Here is a 19959-nt window from a genome sequence, read left to right on the forward strand (position 1 = left end):
GCAGACTGTCAATGTCTGCTCTGACAGTGTCTAACACTTACCATAGGCATGCTGTCAATGTCTGCTCTGACAGTGTCTAACACTTACCATAGGCAAGCTGTCAATGTCTGCTCTGACAGTGTCTAACACTTACCATAGGCAGACTGTCAATGTCTGCTCTGACAGTGTCTAACACTTACCATAGGCAGACTGTCAATGTCTGCTCTGACACAGCCAACTCTTACCATAGGCATGCTGTCAATGTCTGCTCTGACACAGCCAGCACTTACCATAGGCATGCTGTCAATGTCTGCTCTGACACAGCCAGCACTTACCATAGGCATGCTGTCAATGTCTGCTCTGACAGTGTCCAACACTTACCATAGGCAGACTGTCAATGTCTGCTCTGACACAGCCAGCACTTACCATAGGCAGACTGTCAATGTCTGCTCTGACAGTGTCTAACACTTACCATAGGCATGTTGTCAATGTCTGCTCTGACAGTGTCTAACACTTACCATAGGCAGACTGTCAATGTCTGCTCTGACAGTGTCTAACACTTACCATAGGCAAGCTGTCAATGTCTGCTCTGACAGTGTCTAACACTTACCATAGGCATGCTGTCAATGTCTGCTCTGACACAGCCAACACTTACCATAGGCATGCTGTCAATGTCTGCTCTGACAGTGTCTAACACTTACCATAGGCAGACTGTCAATGTCTGCTCTGACAGTGTCTAACACTTACCATAGGCAGACTGTCAATGTCTGCTCTGACACAGCCAGCACTTACCATAGGCATGCTGTCAATGTCTGCTCTGACAGTGTCTAACACTTACCATAGGCAGACTGTCAATGTCTGCTCTGACACAGCCAACTCTTACCATAGGCAAGCTGTCAATGTCTGCTCTGACACAGCCAGCACTTACCATAGGCATGCTGTCAATGTCTGCTCTGACACAGCCAGCACTTACCATAGGCATGCTGTCAATGTCTGCTCTGACAGTGTCCAACACTTACCATAGGCAGACTGTCAATGTCTGCTCTGACAGTGTCTAACACTTACCATAGGCAGACTGTCAATGTCTGCTCTGACAGTGTCTTATCACTTACCATAGGCATGCTGTCAATGTCTGCTCTGACACAGCCAACACTTACCATAGGCAGACTGTCAATGTCTGCTCTGGTTGTTTTTTACTGTATTGAGTGTGTAAGGTGATTTGTAAATAATTGTTTAACAGTGGTACCCTGATGTTGTTGTCCAGGGCACAGTGTCCAGCACTGCTTCCTGTCTGCAGCTGCAAAAGCGGGCGGAGCGTGTTGCCATGGCACTGATAGAGAAGGGACGCCTCAACCCCGGAGATCACGTAGCACTGGTTTACCCTCCAGGTAATTACCCTAACTTCTAACCTTGACCCTCTCATAATAGCTAACCAGACTGTTATACTGTTGGTATCTGATGGTCTCTAAATCAAATCAATTTGCATTGGTCACATACATGTGTTTAGCAGATGTTATTGCGGGTGTAGCGAAATGCCTGTGTTTCTAGCTCCGACAGTGCAGTAGTATCTAACAAGTAATATCTAACAATTTCAAAACAATACACACAAATCCAAATTAAAGAAATAGAATTAAGAATATGTAAATATTTGGACGAGCAATGTCGGAGCGGCATAGACTAAAAGAGAATAGAATAGTATATACATATGAGATTAGTAATGCAAAATATGTGAACATTATTAAAGTGGCCAATGATTTCAAGTCTATGTATATAGGGCAGCAGCATCTAATGTGCTAGTGATGGCTATTTAACAGTCTGATGGCCTTGAGATCAAAGCTGTTTTTCATTCTCTCGATCCAGCTTTGATGCGCCTGTACTGACCTCACCTTTTGGATGATAGCGGGGTGAACAGGCAGTGGTTCGGGTGGTTGATGTCCTTGATGATCTTTATGGCCTTCCTGTAACATCGGGTGGTGTAGGTGTCCTGGAGGGCAGGTAGTTTTCCTCCGGTGATGTGTTGGGAAGACGGCACCACCCTCTGGAGAGCTCTGCGGTTGCGAGCTGTGCAGTTGCCATACCAGGCGGTGATACATCCTGACAGGATGCTCTCAATGGTGCATCTGTAAAAGGGGGTTGAGGGTTTTCGGTGTCAAAACAAATTGCGTAAGCCTCCTAAGGTTGAAGAGGCGCTGTTGCGCCTTCTTCACCACACTGTCTGTGTGGCTGGACCATTTCAGTTTGTCAGTGATGTGTACGCCAATGAACTTGAGGCTTTCCACCTGCTCCACTGCGGTCCCGTCGATGTGGATAGGGGGGTGCTCCCTCTGCTTTTTCCTGAAGTCCACAATTGGCTCTTTTTGTTGACGTTGAATGAGAGGTTGTTTTCCTGCCACCACACTCCCAAGGCCCTCACCACCTCCCAGTAGACTGTCTTGTCATTGTTGTAATCAGGCCTACTACTGTAGTGTCATCTGCAAACTTGATGATTGAGTTGGAGGCATGCGTGGCCATGCATTCATGGGTGAACAGGGAGTACAGGAGGAGGCTGAGCACACTGTTGAGGATCAGCAGTGTGCTGAGGTGTTTCCTACCTTCACCACTTGGGGGTGGCCCATCAGGAAGTCCAGGACCCAGTCCAGGACACAGTTGCACAGGGCGGGGTTCAGACCCAGGGCCTCGAGCCTAATGATGAGCTTGGAGGGTACTATGGCGTTGAATGCTGAGCTATAGTCAATGCACAGCATTCTTATTTGGGTCTAATCTTCTTTACTGGGCTATACTGGTCTCTGGTGTTCTCTACTGGTCTCTCGTGTTCTCTACTGGTCTCTGGTGTTCTCTACTGAGCACTACTGGTCTCTGGTGTTCTCTACTGGGCTCTACTGGTCTCTGGTGTTCTCTACTGGTCTCTGGTGTTCTCTACTGGTCTCTGGTGTTCTCTACTGGTCTCTGGTGTTCTCTACTGGTCTCTGGTGTTCTCAACTGGTCTCTGGTGTTCTCTACTGGGCTCTACTGGTCTCTGGTGTTCTGTACTGGTCTCTGGTGTTCTCTACTGGTCTCTGGTGTTCTCAACTGGTCTCTGGTGTTCTCTACTGGTCTCTGGTATTCTCTACTGGGCTCTACTGGTCTCTGGTGTTCTCTACTGAGCTCTACTGGTCTCTGGTGTTCTCTACTGGGCTCTACTGGTCTCTGGTGTTCTCTACTGGTCTCTGGTGTTCTCTACTGGTCTCTGGTGTTCTCTACTGGTCTCTGGTGTTCTCTACTGGGCTCTGGTGTTCTCTACTGGGCTCTGGTGTTCTCTACTGGGCTCTACTGGTCTCTGGTGTTCTCTACTGGTCTCTGGTGTTCTCTACTGGGCTCTACTGGTCTCTGGTGTTCTCTACTGGGCTCTACTGGTCTCTGGTGTTCTCTACTGGGCTCTACTGGTCTCTGGTGTTCTCTACTGGGCTTTAAACCCCAGTGCAGATACATAAGATGTGACTCAACGGTCTTAAGGAGTATTTGAACAGTCAATCTCATGACGTTTTAGAACATCTCATGTTGTCTGTTGGAGTTTTGCGATAATCTAGTTAGACAAGCAGCTACCAAAGGGAGACAAGCAGAGACACACACGAGCAGCGAGCGAGCCGCCTGGATAAACAGTCACTACCGAGTTCCAAACTGCTTCTGGAAGCAATGTCAGCACAAGACTGACCTCAACCCCATCGAACACCTTTGGGATGAATTGTGTCACGAACCGGCTCAAAGCCCATAACAAAAGGGGGACCACGTGGAGATAAGGAGTAACAAAACATATATTTATTAAATAAAGTAAACTAAGTACAATCTACAATGGTGTGTCTAATCAGTAGTGTAAGTGAGTGCTTTGCATGCATGAATGTGATAATGCAGGGTGTTGAAAGGTGCCAAAGCAAACAACCAAAAGCCACCAAGATGCACAACAAAATATGTAAAGGTCTCTGCATGGAGAGAGTCTCCTCCATGAATGGGGAAGTGGTGTGGTGGGACACACCTGGCCCAGGTTTTTCCCATGTAGCTGACGACCCTCCCAACTCCGCCCACCGGCATCCTAATAAGGAAACAAGAACAAAGAGAGAATACGGCAGACAGAGTGGTCTTGTCGTCACAATTGGAACGCCAACTGTGAGCCTGGCCTAATCACTCAACCTCAAGCAATGTTCCAACATCTAGTGGAAAGCTTTCCCAGAAGAGAGGCTGTTATAGCAGCAAAGGGGGGGGCCGACTCCATATTAATGCCCATGATTGTCGAATGAGATGTTGGAACAAGTATGTCCACATACTTTTGGTCATGTAGTTTTGCGAGCCTGGCATGCTGACCTTTCTAACAAGACAAAAACTGTACCCTGTTTCTGGTGCATGTATTTCATGACACTTGTTTGTTACAACAAGTGGCAACTTTTGTCAAACTTTTCTCATGTTAATGTAAAGAGGCACCCTTACTGTGGAAACAGTCTCAACTGCACGTCTTGTCTTGATTTGAACTGGGTTTAATGGTCTCTAATGGTCTCTTTGCCCTTGTCTCTCTCCAGGTATTGACCTGATCGCTACGTTCTATGGGTGTCTGTACGCTGGCTGTGTTCCTGTCACCGTCAGACCCCCTCATCCTCAGAACCTGGCCACCACCCTGCCCACCGTCAAGATGATTGTAGAGGTACACAGCTCTCACTAACATGGCCTAGCGTAATCTCGCCAGTATGGTCTCGCCTAATCTCACTAACATGGCCTAGCCTAATCTCACTAACATGGCCTAGCGTAATCTCACTAACATGGCCTAGCCTAATCTCACTAACATGGCCTAGCCTAATCTCACTAACATGGCCTAGCCTAATCTCACTAACATGGCCTAGCCTAATCTCACTAACATGGCCTAGCGTAATCTCACTAACATGGCCTAGCGTAATCTCGCCAGTATGGTCTCGCCTAATCTCACTAACATGGCCTAGCCTAATCTCACTAACATGGCCTAGCCTAATCTCACTAACATGGCCTAGCCTAATCTCACTAACATGGCCTAGCCTAATCTCACTAACATGGCCTAGCCTAATCTCACTAACATGGCCTAGCCTAATCTCACTAACATGGCCTAGCCTAATCTCACTAACATGGCCTAGCCTAATCTCACTAACATGGCCTAGCCTAATCTCACTAACATGGCCTAGCTTAATCTCACTAACATGGCCTAGCCTAATCTCACTAACATGGCCTAGCCTAATCTCACTAACATGGCCTAGCCTAATCTCACTAACATGGCCTAGCCTAATCTCACTAACATGGCCTAGCCTAATCTCACTAACATGGCCTAGCCTAATCTCACTAACATGGCCTAGCTTAATCTCACTAACATGGCCTAGCCTAATCTCACTAACATGGCCTAGCCTAATCTCACTAACATGGCCTAGCCTAATCTCACTAACATGGCCTAGCCTAATCTCACTAACATGGCCTAGCCTAATCTCACTAACATGGCCTAGCCTAATCTCACTAACATGGCCTAGCCTAATCTCACTAACATGGCCTAGCCTAATCTCACTAACATGGCCTAGCTTAATCTCACTAACATGGCCTAGCCTAATCTCACTAACATGGCCTAGCCTAATCTCACTAACATGGCCTAGCCTAATCTCACTAACATGGCCTAGCCTAATCTCACTAACATGGCCTAGCCTAATCTCACTAACATGGCCTAGCCTAATCTCACTAACATGGCCTATCTTAATCTCACTAACATGGCCTAGCCTAATCTCACTAACATGGCCTATCTTAATCTCACTAACATGGCCTAGCCTAATCTCACTAACATGGCCTATCTTAATCTCACTAACATGGCCTAGCCTAATCTCACTAACATGGCCTATCTTAATCTCACTAACATGGCCTAGCCTAATCTCACTAACATGGCCTAGCCTAATCTCACTAACATGGCCTATCTTAATCTCACTAACATGGCCTAGCCTAATCTCACTAACATGGCCTATCTTAATCTCACTAACATGGCCTAGCCTAATCTCACTAACATGGCCTATCTTAATCTCACTAACATGGCCTATCTTAATCTCACTAATATGGCCTATCTTAATCTCACTAACATGGCCTAGCCTAATCTCACTAACATGGCCTAGCGTAATCTCACCAGTATGGTCTCGCCTAATCTCACTAACATGGCCTAGCCTAATCTCACTAACATGGCCTAGCCTAATCTCACTAACATGGCCTAGCGTAATCTCACCAGTATGGTCTCGCCTAATCTCACTAACATGGCCTAGCCTAATCTCACTAACATGGCCTAGCTTAATCTCACTAACATGGCCTAGCGTAATCTCACCAGTATGGCCTAGTTTAATCTCACTAACATGGCCTAGCCTAATCTCAATAACATGGCCTAACTTAATCTCACCAGTATGGTCTCGCCTAATCTCGCCAGAATGGCCTAGCCTAATCTCGCCAACATGACCTAGCCTAATCTCCTAGCCTAATCTCGCCAACATGACCTAGCCTAATCTCCTAGCCTCATAATATAATAATAATAATAATATATGCCTAATTTAGCTGACCTATCTTATCTCCTAGCCTAACTTACAGTCATCTCGACAACATGACCTAGCTCATCTAATCTCCTAGCCTCATCTCGACAACATGGTCTAGCCTAATCTCGCCAACATGGCCTAGCCTAATCTCCTAGCCTTATCTCGCCAACATGGCCTAGCCTAATCTCCTAGCCTCATCTCGACAACATGACCTAGCCTAATCTCCTAGCCTCATCTCGCCAACATGACCTAGCCTAATCTCCTAGCCTCATCTCGACAACATGACCTAGCCTAATCTCCTAGCCTCATCTCGACAACATGACCTAGCCTAATCTCGACAACATGACCTAGCCTAATATCCTAGCCTAATCTCGCCAGAATGGCCTAGCCTAATCTCGCCAGAATGGCCTAGCCTAATCTCGCTAACATGGCCTAGCCTAATCTCCTAGCCTTATCTCTCCAACATGACCTATCTTAATCTCCTAGCCTAATCTCGCCAGCATGGCCTAGCCTAATCTCGCTAACATGGCCTAGCCTCATCTCCTAGCCTTATCTCGCCAACATGGTCTCGCCTAATCTCGCCAGAATGGCCTAGCCTTATCTCGCCAACATGGTCTCGCCTAATCTCGCCAGAATGGCCTAGCCTAATCTCGCTAACATGGCCTAGCCTCATCTCCTAGCCTAATCTCGCTAATATTAGAGTAATTATCAATAATCTTACCCATATCTTGTTATGGCTGCAATCCCAATACCGGGATCGATATGACAATGACCAGTGAAAATAGAGGGCGCCAAATTCAAACCACAGAAATCTCATAATTACAATTCCTAAAACATTCTATATATTATTTTTTATATAATTTTAAAGGTAATCCTGTTATTAATCCCACCAAAGTGTCCGATTTCAAATAGGCTTTTCAGCGAAAGCACTACAAACGATTACAGTGCCTTGCGAAAGTATTCGGCCCCCTTGAACCTTGCGACCTTTTGTCACATTTCACGCTTCAAACATAACGATATAAAACTGTATTTTTTTTGAAGAATCAACAACAAGTGGGACACAATCATGAAGTGGAACGACATTTATTGGATATTTCAAACTTTTTTATCAAAAACTGAAAAATTGGGCGTGCAAATATATAAATATATCTGAGTTTACATTGGTTTATTAGATTCACTAGTTCCAAAAACATCAAGTGATTTTGCATAGCCACATCGTTTCAACAGAAATACTCATCATAAATGTAGATGGTAATATAAATTATACATATGGAATTATAGATATACCTCTCCTTAATGCAACCACTGTGTCAGATTTCAAAAAAAGTTTACGGAAAAAGCAACACATGCAATAATCTGAGACGGCTCTCAGAACAGAAGCCAAATTAGCCGCCATGTTGGAGTCAATAGAAACCAGAAAATACATGATAAATGTTTCCTTACCTTTGATGAACTTCATCAGAATGCAGTCCTAGGAATCCCAGGTCCACAATAAATGCTTGATTTGTTCGAAAATGTCTGTTATTTATGTCCAATTAGCTACTTTGGTTAGCGCGTTTGGTAAACAATTCCAAAGTCACAAAGCGCGTCCACTACAACGTGGCGAAATGTCCAAAAGTTCCGTAACAGTCAGTAGAAACATGTCAAACGATGAACTGAATCAATCTTTAGAATGTTGTTTACATATATCTTGAAGAATGTTCCAACCGGTGAATTAGAATGACTTCAGATGACCGGTGGAACACAGGTCCTTCCCCTGTGAACGCGCATAGATGTAAGAATTGTCAACTCTTGGCACTGGTGACTATTTCCTGTGACATTCGACCCCCCCCTTCACATTAGAGTCATCAGAAAACGTTCTATTGGCTGTTGACATCTAGTGGAAGGCGTAGGAAGTGAAAACTCATCCATATCTTGCTGTAATTTCAATGAGAAGCTCGGTTGAAAATCTGCCACCCCCAGAAAAGAAAAAAAACAGGAAGTGGAATTTCTCAGGTTTTTGCCTGCTATATGAGTTCTGTTATACTCACAGACATCATTCAAACAGTTTTAGAAACGTCAGAGTGTTTTCAATGCAATACTAATAATAATATGCATATATTAGCAACTGGGACTGAGGAGCTGGCCGTTTACAATGTGCACCTTTTCATCCAAGCTACTCAATACTGCCCCTACAGCCATAAAAAGCGTCAGCTAAATGGCATATATTATATATATTATTATATTATTATATTATAAAAAGATAAACTACCCACCACTGCGACCTGTATGCTCTCCTTGGCTGGCCCTCGCTTCATATTCGTCGCCAAACCCACTGGCTCCAGGTCATCTATAAGTCTTTGCTAGGTAAAGTCCCCCCTTATCTCAGCTCACTGGTCACCATAGCAGCACCCACCCGTAGCACGTGCTCCAGCAAGTATATCTCACTGGTCACCCCCAAAGCCAATTCCTCCATTGGCCGTCTTTCCTTCCAGTTCTCTGCTGCCAATGACTGGAACGAACTGCAAAAATCACTGAAGCTGGAGACTCATATCTCCCTCACTAACTTTAAGCATCAGCTGTCAGAGCAGCTCACAGATCACTGCATCTGTACATAGCCCATCTACCTACCTCATTCCCATACTGTTATTTATTTATGTATTTATTTTTGATCCTTTGCACCCCAGTATCTCTACTTGCACACTCATCTTCTGCACATCTATCACTTCAGTGTTTAATTGCTATATTGTAATTATTTCGCCACTATGATATATAGACTTTTTTTGTGTTATTGACTGTGTTTGTTTGTTCCATGTGTAACTGTGTTGTTTGTGTCACTGCTTTGCTTTATCTTGGTCAGGTCGAAATTGTAAATGAGAAGTTGTTCTCAACCTTACCTGGTTAAATAAAGGTGAAATAGCCAAAATAACACTGTGTGTGTGACAGGTCAGTAAATCGGTGTGTATCCTGACCACCCAAGCAATAATGAAGCTGTTGAAGTCCAAAGAGGCTGCGGCTGCTGTGGACGTCAAGTCATGGCCAATGGTACTGGACACAGGTAACAAACCCTCATTTTACTCAAATCTATAAGTCACATGCGCCGAATACAACCGGTGTAGACCTTACAGTGAAATGCTTATTTACGAGCCCCTAACCAAGAATGCAGTTTATAAAAATAAAAAAACATAAGAAATAAACAAGTAATTAAAGAGCTAAATAATAATAGTGAGACTATAGACAGGGGTGTGCCGGTACAGAGTCAATGTGCGGGGTCACCGGCTAGTTGAGGTAATATGTACATGTAGGTAGAGTTATTAAAGTGACTATTTATAGATAATAACAGAGACTAGCAGCAGCGTTGAAGATGGAGGGGGGCGTGGCAATGCAAGTAGTCTGGGTGGCCATTTGATTAGATGTTCAGGAGTCTTATGGCTTGGGGGGTAGAAGCTGTTTAGAATCCTCTTGAACCAAGACTTTGCTCTCCCGTACTGCTTGATGTGTGGTAGTAGAGAGAACAGTCTATGACTAGGGTGACTGGAGTCTTTGACAATTTTTAGGGTCTTCCTCTAACACCGCCTGGTATAGATGTCCCGGATGGCAGGAAGCTTGGCCCCAGTGATGTACTGGGCCATTCTCACTACCCTCTGTAATGCCTTGCAGTCAGAGGCCGAGCAGTTGACATACCAGGCAGTGATGCTCTCGATGGTACAGCTGTAGAAACTTTTGAGGATCTGAGGACCCATGCCAAATCTTTTCAGTCTCCTGAGGGGGAATAGGTTTTGTCGTGCTCTCTTCACAACTGTCTTGGTGTGCTTGGACCATGTTAGTTTGTTGGAGATGTGGACACCAAGGAACTTGAAGCTCTCAACCTGCTCTACTGCAGCTCAGAGAATGAGAATGGGGGCGTGCTTGATCCTCTTTTTCCTATAGTCCACAGTCATCTCCTTTGTCTTGATCACGTTGAGGGAGAGGTTGTTGTCCTGGCACCACACGGCCAGGTCTCTGACTTCCTCCCTATAGGCTGTCTCGTCATTGTCGGTGATCAGGCCTACCACTGTTGTGTCATCGAGCAAACTTAATGATAGTGTTGGAGTTTGTGCCTGGCCATGCAGTCATGTGTGAACATGGAGTACAAGAGGGAACTGAGCACGCACCCCTGAGGGGCCCCTGTGTTGAGGATCAGTGTGGCGGATGTGTTGTTAGCTACCCTCACCACCTGGGGGCGGCCCGTTAAGAAGTCCAGGATCCAGTTGCAGAGCGAGGTGTTTAGTCCTAGGTTACAGAGATTGTTGATGAGCTTTGAGGGCACTATATGGTGTTGAACGCTGAGCTGTAGTCAATGAATAGCATTCTCACATGTCCAGATGGGAAAGGGCAAAAGAGATTGCATCAAATGTTGGGGCGGTATGCAAATTGGAGTGGGTCTAGGGTTTCTGGGATAATAATATAATATATAATAATAATAATAATATAATAATAATATAATATAATATAATAATAATTATAATAATATATGCCATTTAGCTGACGCTTTTATCCAAAGCGACTTACAGTCATGTGTGCATACATTCTACGTATGGGTGGTCCCGGGAATCGAACCCACTACCCTGGCGTTACAAGCGCCATGCTCTACCAACTGAGCCACAGAAGGACCATGGTGTTGATGTGAGCCATGGCCAGGCTTTCAAAGCACTTCATGGCTACAGATGTGAGTGCTACGGGTCGGTAGTCAGCTTGAAACATGTTGGTATTACAGACTCGGACAGAAAGAGGTTGAAAATGTCAGTGAAGACACTTGCCAGTTGGTCAGCGCATGCTCACAGTGCACGTCCTGGTAATCCGTCTGGCCCTGCGGCCTTGTGAATGTTGACCTGTTTAAAGCTCTTACATCGGCTGCAGAGAGCTTCATCACAGTCTTCAGGAACAGCTGGTGTTCTCATGCATGTTTCAGTGTTATTTGCCTCGAAGCGAGCGGAGAAGTCTGGTAGGCTCGTGTCACTGGGCAGCTCTCAGCTGTGCTTCCCTTTGTATTCTGTAATGGTTTGCAAGCACTGCCACATTTGTCAGAGCCGGTATAGTACGGTTCGATCTTTGTCCTGTATTGATGGTTCGTCAGAGGGTGTTAGAGCCGATTTGGACATTTGTATAAAAGACCGAACATATAGAGCTCCATGTATATTTGTGTAAATATATTAAATATTAATGTAAATGATGAAATATTAGGTACGTACCTTTAGGATTTATATTTACCTGATTGAGATACACTAACAACAAATGAATATAACTTCGTTTTTGGCCCCCCCTCTTGCCTATTCATTGTATTGTGGTAAGTGTGTTAGGATAAAGGCAGGAAGTTGGGCCTTCGGGAGAGGAGTCCTTGCTAGATGCGGGAGCGGTATAGTTTTTTGACCATACAGACATACAGACAGGTTATAATATGTATTTTCCATATAAAGTATTCTATGCTTTAAGTTGATTGAAGAATCATTTATTTGTTAGATATAAGAAGAATAAACATTTTTGTTGCACCATATCCCTGGATGTCATTGAATGTTTGGCCGTTTGGAAACCTTGAGTGTGGACTGTATGGGTACCAAACAACCCCGCTTCAGGCTTGGGCAGTGGCTATGGTAAAGACGAAAGGAAGCCACTACAGAGGGCGTAGCAGGATTACTTATATTTATTTATTTTATTTATCCGTTATTTTACCAGGTAAGTTGACTGAGAATTTGCAGCAACGACCTGGGGAATAGTTACAGGGGAGAGGATGGGGATGAATGAGCCAATTGTAAACTGGGGATTATTAGGTGACCGTGATGGTTTGATGGCCAGATTGGGGATTTAGCCAGGACACCGGGGTTAATACCCCTACTCTTACGATAAGTGCCATGGGATCTTTTAATGACCGCTGAGAGTCAGGACACCGGGGTTAACACCCCTACTCTTACGATAAGTGCCATGGGATCTTTTAATGACCTCAGAGAGTCAGGACACCCGTTTAACGTCCCATCCGAAAGACGGCACCCTACACAGGGCAGTGTCCCCAATCACTGGCCTGGGGAATTGGGATATTAATTTAGACCAGAGGAAAGAGTGCCTCCTACTGGCCATCCAACACCACTTCCAGCAGCATCTGGTCTCCCATCCAGGGACTGACCAGGACCAAACCAGCAGTTGTATGCAGGGTGGTATGCTGCTGGCAAATAAGCTTCCAGGTTAGAGTCCCGCTCCTTGAGGCCGGCAGGTCTAGCCTTTAGCTCAGTGTGGATGTTGCCTGTAATCCATGGCTTCTGGTTGGGGTATGTACGTACGGTCACTGTGGGGACGAAGTTATCAATGCACTTATTGATGAAGCCAGTGACTGATGTGGTGTATTCCTCAAAGCCATCGTAGGAATCTCTGAACATATTCCTGTGATAGCAAAACAGTCCTGTAGCTTAGCATCTGCTTCATCTGACCACTTTTTTACAGATCCAGTCACTGGTGCTTCCTGCTTTAATTTCAGCTTGTAAGCAGGAATCAGGAGGATAGAGTTATGGTCAGATTTGCCAAATGGAGGGTGCGGGAGAGCTTTATGAGTCACTGTGTGTGGAGTATAGGTAGCCCAGAGTGTTTTTCTGGTTGCACATTTTAACATGCTGATTTGTTTCCCTGCATTAAATTCCCTGGCCACTAGGAGCGCCGCCTCTGGGTGAGCATTTTCATGTTTGCTTATGGCAGAATATAGCTCATTCAATGCTGTATTAGTGCCAGCCTCTGACTGCGGTGGTATGTAAACCGCAACGAAAAATACAGATAAACTCTCTAGGTAGATTTTGGGGTCTACAGATTTTCCTGAGATACTCTACCTCAGGCGAGCAATAGTTCAAGACTTCCTTAGATATCGTACACCAGCTGTTATTTACAAAAATACATATACCGCCTCCCCTTGTCTTACCAGACGGCGCTGTTCTATCCTGCCGGTACATCTTATAACCAGCCAGCTGTATGTTGGTATTGTCGTCGTTCAGCCACGACTCCGTGAAGGATAAGATACTACAGTTTTGAATGTCCTGTTGGTAATTCTCCAAAGATTGCACGTTATCTAGCAGAAAGGAAGGAAGTTTGGGGTTTATTAAATCGCCTACGAATTCTCAAAAGGCAGCCCGCACTGTGGCCCCTTGTTCTCTGCTGCCTCTTCATGCAAATTACGGGGATCTGGGCCTGTTCCCGGGAAAGCAGTGTATCATTCGCGTCGGACTTGTTAAAGGAAAAAAAGGATTCTGCCAGTCTGTGGTGAGGAATCGCAGTCCTGAGAGACGGTAGCGGCAACATTATAAATTACAAAATAAGTTACAAAATAACACAAATAAAAAACTAAAAAACAATCGGTTGGGGGCACGTAAAACATCAGCCTTCTTCTCCGGCGCCATTGTTACATGCTGCTCTGGACTGTGTGTGAAATCCATCCCTCCAAACCTATTGTTATTCTCCCAACCCCAGATGACCTCCCCAGGACGAAGAGGCTTCAGATCTACAAACCTCCCACCCCAGAGATGCTGGCATACCTGGACTTCAGTGTGTCCACCATGGGCATCCTGGCTGGAGTCAAGGTCTGACCTACAACCTACAGTAGTTGTTCTGTTAGAGGGACCTGGGAACAGACTGTGTACTACCCATACTGTACACTGTTAGTTTGAGAGGTACTACCAGAGAGACTGTAGTGTGCCACCAGACAGTCGTTCTGTTATCTCTTCCTCCAGATGTCCCATGCTGCCACCAGTGCCTTGTGTCGCTCCATCAAGCTGCAGTGTGAGCTGTACCCGTCCCGCCAGATAGCCATCTGTCTGGACCCCTACTGCGGCCTGGGCTTCGCTCTCTGGTGCCTCAGCAGGTAAAGGACATGTACAGTGAGTGCATCACAATATTTTGGGACTGTAAACTAGCACAGTTAGTGCTCATGTGGTGTAGCAGGGAGATCCTGGTTCTCTTTCTAGAGTTGAACAATAACCTGGCCTCTCTCTCTCTGTCTTTCTCTAGTGTATACTCTGGCCACCAGTCGATCCTGGTTCTCTCTCTAGAGTTGGACAATAACCTGGCCTCTCTCTCTCTGTCTTTCTCTAGTGTATACTCTGGCCACCAGTCGATCATGGTTCCTCCTCTAGAGTTGAACAATAACCTGGCCTCTCTCTCTCTCTGTCTTTCTCTAGTGTATACTCTGTCCACCAGTCGATCCTGGTTCTCTCTCTAGAGTTGAACAATAACCTGGCCTCTCTCTCTCTCTGTCTTTCTCTAGTGTATACTCTGGCCACCAGTCGATCCTGGTTCTCTCTCTAGAGTTGAACAATAACCTGGCCTCTCTCTCTCTGTCTTTCTCTAGTGTATACTCTGGCCACCAGTCGATCCTGGTTCTCTCTCTAGAGTTGGAAAATAACCTGGCCTCTCTCTCTCTGTCTTTCTCTAGTGTATACTCTGGCCACCAGTCGATCCTGGTTCTCTCTCTAGAGTTGGACAATAACCTGGCCTCTCTCTCTCTGTCTTTCTCTAGTGTATACTCTGGCCACCAGTCGATCCTGGTTCTCTCTCTAGAGTTGGACAATAACCTGGCCTCTCTCTCTCTGTCTTTCTCTAGTGTATACTCTGGCCACCAGTCGATCCTGGTTCTCTCTCTAGAGTTGGACAATAACCTGGCCTCTCTCTCTCTCTGTCTTTCTCTAGTGTATACTCTGGCCACCAGTCGATCCTGGTTCCTCCTCTAGAGTTGGACAGTAATGTTTCTCTGTGGTTGTCAGCTGTCAGCCAGTATAAAGTCAGAATCACATTCTGCTCCTACTCTGTCATGGAGATGTGTACCAAGGGCCTGGGGACACAGACTGAGACACTACGGGTTAGTATGCACTCACACAGGCAGCAAACACACCACACACACTCACACACTCACATGGATGCACACACACCACACACACTCACACACCACACACACCACACACACTCACACACTCACATGGATGCACACACACCACACACACTCACATGGATGCACACACACCACACACCACACACACTGTCTGAACTGCTTCCTTTTCTTTTCTCTTCCCTGTGTGTGTGTGTGTGTGTGTGTGTGTGTGTGTGTGTGTGTGTGTGTGTGTGTGTGTGTGTGTGTGTGTGTAGTTGCGTAACATAAACCTGTCGTGTGTTAGGACCTGTATGGTTGTAGCAGAGGAGCGTCCTCGTATCACTCTGACCCAGTCCTTCTCTAAGATCTTTAAAGACCTGGGTTTGTCTCCTCGAGCCGTCAGCACCACCTTCGGCTGCAGGGTCAACATGGCCGTCTGTCTGCAGGTGAGTGCAAAATAAAGATTAGATTGATATCTGGCTTCTAGAATAGATTTGTTCTGTCCCTGTCCCTGTGGAGACGTTATCTGTCCCTGTGGAGACGTTATCTATCCAGCTATGTCCCTGTGGAGACGTTATCTATCTAGCTATGTCCCTGTGGAGACGTTATCTATCCAGCTATGTCCCTGTGGAGACGTTATCTATCTAGCTATGTCCCTGTGGAGACGTTATCTATCCAGCTATGTCCCTGTGGAGACGTTATCTATCTAGCTATGTCCCTGTGGAGACGTTATCTATCCAGCTATGTCCCTGTGGAGACGTTATCTATCTAGCTATGTCCCTGTGGAGACGTTATCTATCCAGCTATGTCCCTGTGGAGACGTTATCTATCTAGCTATGTCCCTGTGGAGACGTTATCTATCCAGCTATGTCCCTGTGGAGACGTTATCTATCCAGCTATGTCCCTGTGGAGACGTTATCTATCCAGCCATGTCCCTGTGGAGACGTTATCTGTCCAGCTATGTCCCTGTAGAGACGTTATCTATCCAGCTATGTCCCTGTGGAGACGTTATCTAGCTAGCTAAGTCCCTGTGGAGACGTTATCTATCCAGCTATGTCCCTGTGGAGACGTTATCTGTCCAGCTATGTCCCTGTAGAGACGTTATCTATCCAGCTATGTCCCTGTGGAGACGTTATCTATCCAGCCATGTCCCTGTAGAGACGTTATCTATCCAGCCATGTCCCTGTGGAGACGTTATCTATCCAGCTATGTCCCTGTGGAGACGTTATCTATCCAGCTATGTCCCTGTGGAGACGTTATCTATCCAGCCATGTCCCTGTGGAGACGTTATCTATCCAGCTATGTCCCTGTGGAGACGTTATCTAGCTAGCTATGTCCCTGTGGAGACGTTATCTATCCAGCTATGTCCCTGTGGAGACGTTATCTATCCAGCTATGTCCCTGTGGAGACGTTATCTAGCTAGCTATGTCCCTGTGGAGACGTTATCTATCCAGCTATGTCCCTGTGGAGACGTTATCTATCCAGCTATGTCCCTGTGGAGACGTTATCTATCCAGCTATGTCCCTGTGGAGACGTTATCTATCCAGCTATGTCCCTGTGGAGACGTTATCTGTCCCTGTAGAGACGTTATCTAGCTAGCTTTGTCCCTGTGGAGATGTTATCTATCCAGCTATGTCCCTGTGGAGACGTTATCTAGCTAGCTATGTCCCTGTGGAGACGTTATCTATCCAGCTATGTCCCTGTGGAGACGTTATCTGTCCCTGTAGAGACGTTATCTAGCTAGCTTTGTCCCTGTGGAGATGTTATCTATCCAGCTATGTCCCTGTGGAGACGTTATCTAGCTAGCTATGTCCCTGTGGAGACGTTATCTATCCAGCTATGTCCCTGTGGAGACGTTATCTATCCAGCTATGTACCTGTGGAGACGTTATCTAGCTAGCTTTGTCCCTGTGGAGACGTTATCTATCCAGCTATGTCCCTGTGGAGACGTTATCTATCCAGCTATGTCCCTGTGGAGACGTTATCTATCCAGCTATGTCCCTGTGGAGACGTTATCTATCCAGCTATGTCCCTGTGGAGACGTTATCTATCCAGCTATGTCCCTGTGGAGACGTTATCTATCCAGCTATGTCCCTGTGGAGACGTTATCTATCCAGCCATGTCCCTGTGGAGACGTTATCTATCCAGCTTTGTCCCTGTGGAGACGTTATCTATCCAGCTATGTCCCTGTGGAGACGTTATCTAGCTAGCTATGTCCCTGTGGAGACGTTATCTATCCAGCTATGTCCCTGTGGAGACGTTATCTATCCAGCTATGTCCCTGTGGAGACGTTATCTATCCAGCTATGTCCCTGTGGAGACGTTATCTATCCAGCTATGTCCCTGTGGAGACGTTATCTAGCTAGCTATGTCCCTGTGGAGACGTTATCTAGCTAGCTTTGTCCCTGTGGAGACGTTATCTATCCAGCTATGTCCCTGTGGAGACGTTATCTATCCAGCTATGTCCCTGTGGAGACGTTATCTATCCAGCTATGTCCCTGTGGAGACGTTATCTGTCCAGCTATGTCCCTGTGGAGACGTTATCTATCCAGCTATGTCCCTGTGGAGACGTTATCTATCCAGCTATGTCCCTGTGGAGACGTTATCTATCCAGCTATGTCCCTGTGGAGACGTTATCTGTCCAGCTATGTCCCTGTGGAGACGTTATCTAGCTAGCTATGTCCCTGTGGAGACGTTATCTAGCTAGCGGAGATGTGGAGACGTTATCTATCCAGCTATGTCCCTGTGGAGACGTTATCTAGCTAGCTTTGTCCCTGTGGAGACGTTATCTAGCTAGCGGAGATGTGGAGACGTTATCTATCCAGCTATGTCCCTGTGGAGACGTTATCTAGCTAGCTATGTCCCTGTGGAGACGTTATCTATCCAGCTATGTCCCTGTGGAGACGTTATCTGTCCAGCTATGTCCCTGTGGAGACGTTATCTAGCTAGCGGAGATGTGGAGACGTTATCTATCCAGCTATGTCCCTGTGGAGACGTTATCTAGCTAGCTATGTCCCTGTGGAGACGTTATCTATCCAGCTATGTCCCTGTGGAGACGTTATCTATCCAGCTATGTCCCTGTGGAGACGTTATCTAGCTAGCTATGTCCCTGTGGAGACGTTATCTATCCAGCTATGTCCCTGTGGAGACGTTATCTAGCTAGCTTTGTCCCTGTGGAGACGTTATCTATCCAGCTATGTCCCTGTGGAGACGTTATCTAGCTAGCTATGTCCCTGTGGAGACGTTATCTATCCAGCTATGTCCCTGTGGAGACGTTATCTATCCAGCTATGTCCCTGTGGAGACGTTATCTAGCTAGCTATGTCCCTGTGGAGACGTTATCTATCCAGCCATGTCCCTGTGGAGACGTTATCTATCCAGCTATGTCCCTGTGGAGACGTTATCTATCCAGCCATGTCCCTGTGGAGACGTTATCTATCCAGCTATGTCCTTGTGGAGACGTTATCTATCCAGCCATGTCCCTGTGGAGACGTTATCTATCCAGCTATGTCCCTGTGGAGACGTTATCTAGCTAGCTATGTCCCTGTGGAGACGTTATCTAGCTAGCTTTGTCCCTGTGGAGACGTTATCTATCCAGCTTTGTCCCTGTGGAGACGTTATCTATCCAGCTATGTCCCTGTGGAGACGTTATCTATCCAGCTATGTCCCTGTGGAGACGTTATCTAGCTAGCTTTGTCCCTGTGGAGACGTTATCTAGCTAGCTTTGTCCCTGTGGAGACGTTATCTATCCAGCTATGTCCCTGTGGAGACGTTATCTATCCAGCTATGTCCCTGTGGAGACGTTATCTATCCAGCTATGTCCCTGTGGAGACGTTATCTAGCTAGCGGAGATGTGGAGACGTTATCTATCCAGCTATGTCCCTGTGGAGACGTTATCTAGCTAGCTTTGTCCCTGTGGAGACGTTATCTATCCAGCTATGTCCCTGTGGAGACGTTATCTATCCAGCTATGTCCCTGTGGAGACGTTATCTATCCAGCTATGTCCCTGTGGAGACGTTATCTATCCAGCCATGTCCCTGTGGAGACGTTATCTAGCTAGCTTTGTCCCTGTGGAGACGTTATCTATCCAGCCATGTCCCTGTGGAGACGTTATCTAGCTAGCTATGTCCCTGTGGAGACGTTATCTATTCAGCCATGTCCCTGTGGAGACGTTATCTAGCTAGCTATGTCCCTGTGGAGACGTTATCTATCCAGCCATGTCCCTGTGGAGATGTTATCTATCCAGCCATGTCCCTGTGGAGACGTTATCTAGCTAGCTTTGTCCCTGTGGAGACGTTATCTATCCAGCCATGTCCCTGTGGAGACGTTATCTAGCTAGCTATGTCCCTGTGGAGACGTTATCTATCCAGCTTTGTCCCTGTGGAGACGTTATCTAGCTAGCTATGTCCCTGTGGAGACGTTATCTATCCAGCTATGTTATCTAGCCAGCTATGTCCCTGTGGAGACGTTATCTATCCAGCTATGTCCCTGTGGAGACGTTATCTATCCAGCTATGTCCCTGTGGAGACGTTATCTATCCAGCTATGTCCCTGTGGAGACGTTATCTGTCCAGCTATGTCCCTGTGG

At 46.2% G+C, this 19959-nt stretch overlaps 1 protein-coding gene across 11 annotated transcripts in view; it reads left to right on the plus strand.

Moving 5' to 3' along the window:
* The window catches only part of dip2a (disco-interacting protein 2 homolog A), a 274567-nt gene that overhangs the window by 219245 nt on the left and 35363 nt on the right, over window positions 1–19959 (plus strand). For all 11 annotated transcript variants that reach the window (XR_008140278.1, XM_052523083.1, XM_052523084.1 and 8 more), the window contains 7 exons: window positions 1244–1367; window positions 4527–4648; window positions 9447–9558; window positions 13983–14092; window positions 14243–14373; window positions 15198–15366; window positions 15651–15821. Coding sequence is in view for 10 of the 11 variants with exons in the window: in XM_052523083.1 (XP_052379043.1) it covers window positions 1244–1367; window positions 4527–4648; window positions 9447–9558; window positions 13983–14092; window positions 14243–14373; window positions 15198–15366; window positions 15651–15821 (939 nt within the window). In the remaining variant the exon portion in view is untranslated. The remainder of the gene's footprint in view (window positions 1–1243; window positions 1368–4526; window positions 4649–9446; window positions 9559–13982; window positions 14093–14242; window positions 14374–15197; window positions 15367–15650; window positions 15822–19959) is intronic.

Source organism: Oncorhynchus keta, chromosome 7 (assembly GCF_023373465.1).
Source record: "Oncorhynchus keta strain PuntledgeMale-10-30-2019 chromosome 7, Oket_V2, whole genome shotgun sequence".
NCBI lineage: Eukaryota > Metazoa > Chordata > Actinopteri > Salmoniformes > Salmonidae > Oncorhynchus > Oncorhynchus keta.